This window comes from Cyprinodon variegatus, unplaced genomic scaffold (assembly GCF_000732505.1).
Source record: "Cyprinodon variegatus isolate N-32 unplaced genomic scaffold, C_variegatus-1.0 Scaffold1009, whole genome shotgun sequence".
NCBI classification, from domain to species: Eukaryota; Metazoa; Chordata; class Actinopteri; order Cyprinodontiformes; family Cyprinodontidae; genus Cyprinodon; species Cyprinodon variegatus.
In genome coordinates this window covers 165,267-176,380 of record NW_015151462.1, presented here as the reverse complement: position 1 = coordinate 176,380, position 11,114 = coordinate 165,267, and the positions used below count along the sequence as shown (strand labels likewise).

At 36.7% G+C, this 11,114-nt stretch overlaps 1 protein-coding gene across 1 annotated transcript in view; it reads left to right on the top strand.

Moving 5' to 3' along the window:
• Window positions 1–3,590: 3,590 nt before the first annotated feature.
• The window catches only part of LOC107100779 (cyclic AMP response element-binding protein B-like), a 9,668-nt gene continuing 2,144 nt past the window's right edge, over window positions 3,591–11,114 (top strand). Inside the window, exons 1-4 of the mRNA XM_015399416.1 lie at window positions 3,591–3,660; window positions 5,149–5,286; window positions 8,297–8,407; window positions 10,583–10,715. Coding sequence (XP_015254902.1) covers window positions 3,603–3,660; window positions 5,149–5,286; window positions 8,297–8,407; window positions 10,583–10,715 — 440 coding nt within the window. The 5' untranslated portion in view covers window positions 3,591–3,602. The remainder of the gene's footprint in view (window positions 3,661–5,148; window positions 5,287–8,296; window positions 8,408–10,582; window positions 10,716–11,114) is intronic.

Below are 11,114 nucleotides of genomic sequence, written 5' to 3'. Positions count from 1 at the left end.
AAACCATTTCAGTTAGTTGGGAATGTATTGGAGGAAAAAAAAGACTATATCTAAATGGACACATTATACGTCCCAGTTTGTTAATTTATCTCTGCAATAAGCTAAAATTTACTAAACATTTATCACTCGTTTCAGACTGATAAAATAAAAACTAGCAGAAACAGACCCGTATAACAAGAATACCCTTATTATAATGGTAGCGCCCAAAACTACGGAAACTCTTTGGATGCGTTTTAAAAAACTTTTATTTTCACTTCAATCTTTTACATTATAATAAAATAATAATATTAATTATTTTAATATTAAGAATATGAACGTAAAATAGATTAGAGAAAAAGGAATCTAAATCCTTTAAAAACGTATTAAATAGACAATATTATAACAGTAATAATAGTAATAATATTTCAAGCATTATTAATAGAATTATTTCCATTATAATAATGATAATATCAGTTATTATGTTGTTAACACATGATAATAATAATAGTAAAGTGTTGCCCTATTATACTTATTCAAACTTTTGTCTAACTGCCATGAAAGTAACCAACAAATAACGGTCCAGCCGTTGCTTGGAAACAGAAGAAAAAAATAGCATTAATAACGTCTCGTGAAAGCAGGCTTATTTCACCAAAGTTTAACTGAAGTTGCACTCTGCGGGGACAGCAAGCAAATACTTCATGCTCTTTGGTAAAGCATCGTTCATCAAAGTAAGTACATTTTAAATTGAAGCTAGTTTGTAATTTGAAATCTCAGTGATGCTAGCAGAAACCTTAGTTTAACGCCATATCCTTTACAGACTGGTTTACTTTTAGGGCAACTTGCTAATTTAATGAACTTCCACTGAAAGCTCTGTTTTACCAGCAGAGGGTGATGAGTGATTTTTTCTTTTCCCTTGGACGGTGCTTTCGTTTATAACAAGCTTCTTTAAAGTCTGCTGTGTATTCCAAATATATTTCCCATTTGGCAATTTGCCTCCATTTTAACTAGCAGAAGTGATCAGTTGTAAAGAAAAGAGAAAAAAAGTCTCCTATAAAACTAATTTAACTAGCTAGATCAGAGCTAAAGGAAGTGGATTATGGCCACTGAAAAAAATAACAAAAGTTAACTGATTTTTAAATATTATTTCAGTTTAATGTGGGGAAAAAAGTCAGAAATCTTACTATAATCTCAGAATTCTGACCCTTTTCTCAGAATACATTATGTTCTATACTCCCCAAGTGGAAAAGATTTACCTTCACTTTGTGTCGTAAACAAAAAATCTTTTTTTAAGGAACCTTTGGCTATCCAATTATTAATCGATTAATTGAAAAAATAATCGACAGGTTAGTCTATTTGCAAAATAATCGCTTGTTGCCGCCATCTACAGCCTCCTAGAAGCTCTGAATTGTTTGGCTGTTTTGTCACTTGTAAGGAAAACTAATAAAATGAGGAGTTAAGATTTTTTAATCCTCAGCCTATTACGAAGTATTCTTATACAAAGTAGTTTGCACGGGATTTGATTGCACTGGTTCCTGTATTAGTGCCAGTAATCCAGTGATTGCCTATTAGTTCCCCATTGTTTATTTTTACTTGAACTGCATAGAGTAATTAATAAACACAGTTGTAAAATTCTTAATTTACAGTATATTTAAGATGCAATTATTTTAGTAGGGCCCGTACTTCTTTACTTCAGTTCTCTAAAAAATCCCCAGAATATCAAAAAGAATGTATATATATATATATATTTTTTTTTGTGTGTTAAATGTTGCACATAACTACAGATAACTTATTGTTATTCAGTAACATTTACTGTTCTTTAAAAATTCAACCTTTTGCCACTTTGTTTCAGTTAAATCCTCTGAAAACCGCCAACCGATAGCTGCACCTATCCTCACAGCCTTTCAATCTAACCCTGAGAAGGGTGGCCTATCCAAACTATTTCAAAATCTCACTCCAAAGTTTGGTGAACAGTTGGCAGCCCTGTGAACGGCTGTTTGAATTTGGTAAACCTGCATTCGTTCGACAACTATGTTTTTTTTTTATTGAGAAGTAGAATATAGTTCCTTTTTTTTAATTCACTTTTTTTCCCCTTTTCGATTTCGTTTTCGATGATATTTTAGAATTGTAGTAGGAAGCAAACAAGCCTTCAATTTGTAAAGTAGTTTTTTTTTAACAACACTGGAATTTACATTAAAAACTCAAATTCAAGAACATTTTAGCAACTAATTACATTTGGTCCTTCTATCAGGAAGTAAAAAAAAATGTAGAGTTAAGGTTAGATAAATAAGTCAGAAACCTCATCAGCCCGGCATAGATGACCAGAGAAGTTGCACCAATATGGCCAATAAACAAAACGTAACTTTTTCTCAAGCGCCAGCTTCTACATTAATTACTCTGTAAATGTTCTACCCCACTTCCTCCAAATATTCAGCCTTTCTCTCAGATGTTGTGCAAAAATCTGTGTTTTTGGGGAAAGTGTTTGTTACTGGACAAAAATGCTTAACCATTTTTTTTCCCCACAAGTAATCTTTTACGTTTATTTTTAGGGATGCACGATATAATCGGCCCCCTATCGGTATCGGCCTTAAAACTGAATATCGGACATCGGCCACCCCACCGATATTTAACCCGATATTTGATCAGCTTCTGAGTTTCTAAAGTCTAAAAAAAAAAAAAATACTACTTCTTCTTCCTCAAAACTTCTTTTTTACAGACTTAAAAACTTCTAAAGACGAGGGAAAAAATATTGATACATTAAAATATCCCAATATCTTCATATGCTGATATATTGCCATTTAAAAACACCATATCAATCTCTTTTACTAATGAAATATTGCTATATGTCATCCTTATGCTACGAAATCCCCCGAAAATTCACGAAACTTTGCCATATTTTTATATGTTGATATATTGACGCGGTATCGATCTATTTTACTAACAAAATCTCACAAGAATTTGCAAAATATCACGAGTTTGTAACAGAACGATGAAATTTCACGAGATTTTGAAAGTAAAATAGATCGATACCGCGTTTTTAAAAATCAATTTGATATCAGCATATGAAAATATATTTGAGTATATTATTTTTCAAAGTGTCAGAAATGGATAACAAAACTGCTATTTTCAATGCTTACTTATTTTTGTCCAGCTTTAACATCGGTATCGGTATCGGTTATCGGCTACATGAGTTTTAAAATATCGGCATATCGGATATCGGCCAAAATCCCAATATCGTGCATCCCTATTTATTTTGTCAGGTTATATATTTAGTAGAATTTGTTAAAATGAAGTTTAAGAACAGAGATAGAATATAGATTCGGAGCCTGAGACTTTGTCCACTTATTAACTTTCAGTGCCACCGGTTTTTTCTTACAGGCTCAGCGAATCGTCAGAAAGCACCAGTTTCAGACAGAGGGTAACGCTGACTTTATCCAAAAAATGTCTGGAGCTCAATACAGTAAGCATGTCTGAAACATCTCTAACAGTTCTTAACATTCATTTGTATAGAGCTATGGATAATTTAAAAAAAGTCAGAGTGATAAACATGCTGATTCTGGATTAATTATTCAGTTTTTTTGGCAGCCCCTGTCATTGACGTGATTCCAAACCCACCTTGGTCGTCCATGTGTTACTGTTCATGCGGTCACATCTGGCAGCATGGATCTTGGATTTTAGTGCCAGGTATTACCTCATTTTAATCTTTGTGCATATATTGATGCAGAATATCTATAAACTTTGAAAGGGAAGTTGCGTTGGAGTGGTCTTACAACACCTTTTTGATCATTTAAAGGTGCAGTAGGTGATCTTTATGACACATTTTTTACCACGTGGCTTAAAGATCTCCCCACAGCCGCTTAGCAAGCAGAGAAGTAGAAGGTCTGGAAGTGAAACTAAAATAAATGGTCCCCGCCACAGTGAGAAATCAATGAATAACCCCAACCAATCACAAAAGATGGTCTGTTGTGCACGATTGGTTCCTTGACACGTCAATCATGGTCATCTGCTTGTCCCTCCCACCTGTGCACGTACCCTGACACATGAACAAATCGACCCCCAATGCTCCTGCAGGACGCCATAGCTAGAAGCTAGCCACTGCTATGCTACGTTCACACCTAAAGCAGCTGGTGCAGCAAAAAGGGGCGTACTGTTTCATTTTTGATGCTTGTACAAGTTTAGTTCTGATGCCACTGCTGGGCCGCTGACTGGACCGCACCTCGGCAGAGAGCCATGAGCCGACCGTTCTCAGCTGGAAGAGGGGGGGTAAGGCAGGCGAGGGGTAGCACGAGGACGCAGGTGTCCAGGCTAGGCTATCGTTACCGGGTCAGGTTCGTTTGCTCCGTCCTCCGCTGGCTCCCTGTTTCAAATACGTGCTGCACTGCAGTTGACCAAAAATCCTGGACGATTTTGAAATTCCCCTCAGACCTTTTTTTAGGTCTGAAAAGTAGGACATGTACGGGAAAAAAAAAAGAGGACATCTGGTCACCTTATCTTTGCTGCTCTGGTGGAAAAAGTGAGTCTGATGTGCTTTGGCAGCTATATTTGCTGTGATCAGTGGGTAAAAAGTAGTTTGAATCTATTTTGAAGTGAGAAAGTCTACCTGAAAACATGGTCAGTGCAGTCAGTTCATCCAGATTACCGTCCTGCCTTCAAATATTGTTTCTGTTGAAGCCGCTCAGACCACCGTATACTGGCGGTCATTAGGAATCCCATTCAACAGCAGCCTCTGGCCCGGTCGCCTCCTTGCGGTTTGCTGCGGCGGCTGGAAGGTGGAAGACTGGCTGCAGGCACCAGGATAATAAAAGCCAACATGTTTTGCCGGCGGTTTTCGAAATTTTAAGTTAATTTAGGCGTTAGTAAACTGTTTCACAGAAGGGATCATAGCGCTCTGCATCATCAGTGCTGCTTCTGCTGCTCTAGACTGCTTTCAAGGCGTGGTTTTGAGAGGTGCTCTGAAGGGAGAGAAATGACTGTGTATGTTCAAGAATATAGCTTGCTGGAACCATTTTTCCAAGATCTCCTACAGCACCTTTAAGGATTCATTTTAGTAATAAATCAACAACAAGGAGATGAAAACATTTGCAAAAGAAAGGTTTCTGAGAACTAAAACCGTCCAGTTATCTTCTTTATACTCTCAGCCTGAAAGCCACTTTATTTGGATCTTCTGTTAAGATGTTCCTGCCCAGGTGAACCGAGCACCTTATCCAACCCGGCCTGAACCAAGCATCCAAGTACGACAGAATACACAGCAGATGGCATATTGCACCGATGTATTACCTCTACCAAACAGTTCTACTGCTACTGCGAACGGTAAGGGGATCACTGATCAGTCACAGGGAAAAATAAACACACAGGACAAGAACTAAGGCAAACTAATTCAGAAAAATCCTGACATACATGGTCTCAGACTGTGGACACCAGCTTATGAGATGCAGAAGGCCGCAGGGTCCAAACAGAACATGCCCTGGACCATCTCACCACAAGGCAACAGTGGTTTTCTCCTTTATTTATTTTTACACTGCAAAAATGATCTAGAAATAAGTAAAAAATTCTTAAATTAAGTGTATTTACCCTTAATTTGACCAGGTAAATGAGATAGTTTGCCAATGGAATGAGTAATTTTACTCTTACAGTAAGATAATTAGATAATATGTACTTGAAATAAGACAATGCAATTAAGATTTCTTATTTTAAGTGTAAATTGTCTTGTTCTATTGGCAAAATGTCTCTTTTGTCTCCTCAATTCAAGAACAAATGCACTTATTTTAAGAAGAAAATGACTTATGTAGGTTTAGATTTTTTGCAGTGTAGTTGCCTAAATGTAGAAATGAAAGCAGGGTTTCCCTACATCGTCTTCCTAAAGGTCCCAACGTTGCTCAGCATTGCTCTGTTATCAGGTTAAATAAAAATCATGGGTCTGACACACATAGGAAAGTGTTCCATATAGGAATTTGTTCAGATTTTCTGTTATATTTAGAGATTCTATGATGGTAAAAAAAAAACATTGATTTTGTGTCAAATTTGGGGAAGTATTCATTTCTTTAAAAGACTACAAAGTCTTAGGATCATAATGTTACAGAAGAGGAATAGGGCCTTTAAAAAAACAAAAAAATTCTGACTTTAATCTTAGAAGTCTGAATCTTAATTTTCAAAATTTAAAGTCAAATTACTGCCAAATTATTGCCAAAAGTCGGGTTATCACTTCGACATAGTAGGAATATTGCAAGTATTCTGTGAATATAATTCTTGGATCAAATCCAAAATTCTGAGAATAAAGTCAGAATTTTGAGATTAAATCCAGAAATCTGAGAATGAAGTCAGAACTTTCAGATTAAAATCAGAAATTGTGGCCATTTTTCTTCCATGATCTGCTGCTAAATGAACAATTGCCAGTTTATTGTTTGTAATTCATAGCTGCCTCGTTCCCATTCTTTTGATGAGGTTTGAAATCTCCCGCCTGCTTAAGAGCGGCTGTGAGGTCCCGGTCACATTTGTTTTTCTTTAATACCAATCCCTCCTGTAGATTCTGCTGTTAAAAAAGCCTTAAAACCAACCTGGTCTAAGCAAAGCATATACCTCCATGAATTTCACTAAACTTGTGTCCCATTACTGAATGTTTGTGTTTCTAAGAGAATACCAGAAAGCACTTTTTTTTTTTTTATATCACTTGCAAACACCTAGTTTTTATCAGAACAACATCTCGTAGTTGTCATGGAAACCCATTGGTCCCAGGATTCCACCCTTACCTGCTTCTCCAGTTCTGTGATCCTTACATTCCTCCTCTCTATGCTTCAAGATTAACCTGTGTCCTCGTTCAGCCTACTAATCAGTGGCTGAGGGAATTTAAGTTGTTTTTTGTACTTCCCAAAAACTAGGATCATCTTTAAAAGCCTGATAAAAATGAAAAGAAAACGTTGCAGTGAGATTTCTTTGAAAGGTTTTGTTGTAATTCTGCTAATGGGGATTTTGTTGTTATTTCTCAACGGGGCTTCCCGCAGACAAAAAAAGCTTACTGTAGTTATATAGTTGAACCCCCACAATTAAAATTTTTCTAATATAATAACAAGGTACCCAAAGATGGATTTAGTGTTCTTTTATGGCAGTATGATGCTTTAACATGTACACCTGCAATCACTCCTTTAGCAGTGAATATGAAGGAAAGGTGCTGGAATTGCTTAGAGTGTTTTTACTCCTATAGACAAAAAAAAAAGTGAAAACCTATTCATTGTGAAATGTTTGAGTAAATCAATCAGTTTTCTGTTCAGGATTATCCCTTTAAAGCCCGATCCAAGAATAAAACAAAACAGAAAATTACTTTTTTTTTGGTTTGAAGTCCTTATTTGGCCTTTTAACAAAATATGTAAAAAGAAAAAACAGAAATACATTTTTGATATTAATAATTTATTATGCGATAAGTCAATATTATTTTTTGTGTAGTCTTCTGCCCTCTGTTATCAGGTATATCTGATTGTGTACAATAGGATTTTGAGCAAAGTTTTTACCATTAAATTATGCAAAAGGTGTCAGAAGCAAAACATTTCAGAAACCGTATGTATCAAATATGATACATTTGGCATTACAGGGTTAAGTCAGATGATTGATTAACAGGAGATTCCTCCTTCTGTTGAATTTAACAGGAAGTTTTTTAATCGGATGTCTGCGACCCTTAGTGGGTCCATGGAGGTATTGCATGTGGGTCACGAAAGTTTTGGTTGATTAGACTTTTTTTATATATATTCCCCTCTGCAATTTTTTCCACTCATTAAAATGTCTTTAAATACACATTAACATGAATTCAACACACTAGTAAACAGATAAATGGAGGCAGAAGATGTCTTTCAGTCATCAATGCACACATTCAGCGACACACAGGAGCTCTTTCAAGCTGGGCACCGTTTTATTCACAACACCTGTCCCTTTAAAGAGAAATCAGAAATACTTTAATAATCCCAGGGCGAAATTACTTTCATTGCATGACTCCATCTGTAATAGAGTCACTATAGCAACCAGTTTGATATAACACAATATATATAATTAGGGGGTCCCCGCTCCATACCGCCAAGTTTGGGGTCTTCTGTTTTAAATGGTTACTTCCAGTGCTGGTTGTAAGTTTTGAAGAAAGGCTTTATTTCACAGCACTCTGAGTAATCCCAGCCTGGGCTTAAAAAGCAGCATCATTCACAGGCTCAAGCTGAGGAAACACAAACACAGTCTGACTCATAGCTCTGTGTCGGGGGAGAGAACAAACCATACTGTTGGGTGGGTGATGTCATGGTGATGTCAATGCCTCTAATTGTAAACTGCATGCTTAACCTCACAGTTGGTCTTGGGGACATGTCAGTGGAGAGGAAGACTCCGATGAAGACAGGTTCTTCTGAGGGACCAGGAATTGGATGCAGCATGGCTGTAACTGGTGATGAGAGAGAAGCAGGTACGGCTGCATGTTTTACATTGGAACTTATAGGAACAGCACTTTTTAAACCTGTTGATATTAAATGTCGACAAATGAAATTATTTACTCTTGCAGTGAGGCAGACAGTTGTGCTTTGAACTATATATTTGATTTTTTTTTTCCTTTAGTAAACTTAAAATCTGGATTTTCTTCAGAATACTTCCTGATTTAGGTGCAGAAAACTCCTTAACGTCTAAAGCAGGGGTCATCAACGTGGTGCCCGTGGGCACCAAGGGGCCCTCAAGGACAACATGGGGTGCCCTCAGCATCAACAATTCACCAGTGGACTAAATCTGAAATGTTATTTTTTACTGAAGTTCTTATTTTGAAGCATTTTATCATATCAATAAATTAGAACGTTTGAGGATTTTAATGGATTTCATAATGAGAATATCTAAAAGCAAATTAAAAATGAAAAGAAGCAATAGAAATATGTTTATTATCTATGAAGTTCAGGTGAACGCCGACTCCTCTAGTTCATAGGTCAGTATTGGTAGCCCGTCCTATGACTCAGTACCCATAAAGTAGCCCTCAGCCTAAAAAAGCTGGTGACCCCTGGTCTAGAGAATACTTACTAATAATAAGTCATGTGGAATATTTAACTGGAACATTGAGCATGCTGGAATAAAGCAGGGTTATATCGATAAAAATCAGCCCTATCTCTCTATGGTTTTCTCTCCCGTCAGCTGTAAAGTGACTCAGAGCACCGCTTGCTCACTCACTCGCTCACTCACTCGCTCACATAGCAGCAGTAGGCTGACGTCACTGTTTTTCCTGGAACGGATCCCCAGCAGCAACATGTAAATGTGAAGTAGCCAATGAGATGTACCCTGACGTCGGTCACCGACCACACAATGATTAGAGATACAGCTCACTTTATTCAAGCATCACATATGGCTGAATTAATCAGCAGAGTTTTGCACTATGAATTAAATGAGGAACTCTGATAGGGACCAAACAGTTACGGAATATAATCTGGATTAATACTCTTTACTAATGTTACCTTAAATATCTGTGGCTTTGTGTATGCTTGGAACATTATCGACATCAGTCATCAGTCTGCTTGTTTTTTTTCTCACTTTTCCTTTTATGAAAACTTAAAGAAAATGAGATAAACACATCCTGTATGTATAACACTTCCTGTTAATTGGAGGACTTGGAGAAAAGCCCAACTGCTACGTATACAGCTGATTGAATAATTAGGGAAGGAATCCCTGGCTAAAGAGTAGAAAAGAGTGTGGTACAGTATAAGAGCCCTGTAGGTTTTTTTCTTTAACTGAGAAAATATAAAGTTCCTATTCCATGATTTTCTAAATTCAGCAACAGTAAGATGGTTTTTCTTACATTGTTGCAGTATTGTGATAATTATGCCATAATTGTCAAATGCTTCTCACCAAATCTAAGGTAAACTAATAATGTTATGTTTCTATTTACATTGAGAATAGTTAATTAGAACTACATTAAAAATAAAAGGTGAAATTGAAATCAAACTCTCTGTACCAAATCAAATTTTAAATCCCCAAGCGAATAAACATATATGACCGTGCCAACTTTGGAAAATTTGCTCACAGACACAATTAGCTCCTGTTTTTCTTCAGGAATTCTCAAACAGGGTTGTTCTCAGAGGCCACTTGTTACCCTGAAGTTTGAGGGGCGGAGCTTTGTGGTGGGATGCTGAATTCCGATTGGTTGAAATTCTTCTGCATTATAACTGAGTTGGGTTTTCATCTCCTGTGCGCTTTAAGCTACTTTTGGCTTTTTCATTGACTTTAAAGTGACTGAAATTGATTTTAAACATGAAAACGTTTACTACACTGATGCATTGGAGGCAGAACTATGCAGCACCACCTCTGTCACTGATAGCAAACGTAATTAAGATCAAAGTGCTGTAATTAAAACATAGAGGAGGAAATGATATTTGCATATTTTTAAGAGATTTCTTAAGGATTTTAACATTTGTCTTTCACTGTATTTATCTGTTGACTTTGAATTAAAAAAGCTTCCTGGATGGGAAGCAAAACATCTTCAAACTTCAAAACAAAGTCCAGTGGATTGTTTCTTAACTTTTTTGGAATATTTATCTATTAATTATTTTACTGTACATCACTTGCAGGTAGTAGATTAGCCTTACATATTTATTCTGCCTCCTCCCAGGCGATGCTCCTTCGGAAATGGGTGTAGGTGATCTGCGCATTCCCACCTCTGAGCCTGGGTTTCAGGGCAATGGCTCTCAGACGCCTTTAGAGGATGACTTAAAGAAGAGGGAGCGCCGCCGGATGAAAAACAGGTAGAGGAAGGATCAGTCATGACTGATTGTTGAGCGGTCTCATTCTAATATACCAAGCAGATAATATCAGCCAGTATGATCCTAAACAGAATATACCATTGTTAGTGCACAAAAAAAAACCTCTGTTTTGTTTGTGGCTTAAATCTTATAATTTTGTTTAGTTGGTTGTCATTTTTGTCCTTTTTTTAAACTCACATCCAGGCAAAGTTTAGTTTGTCAACTGCATGGCTGTAGAGATGATGATCTGAACTAGGGATGCACGATATAATCGGCCCCCTATCGGTATCGGCCTTAAAACTGAATATCGGACATCGGCCACCCCACCGATATTTAACCCGATATTTGATCAGCTTCTGAGTTTTTAAAGACAAAAAAAAAAAAAAAAGAAAATACTACTAC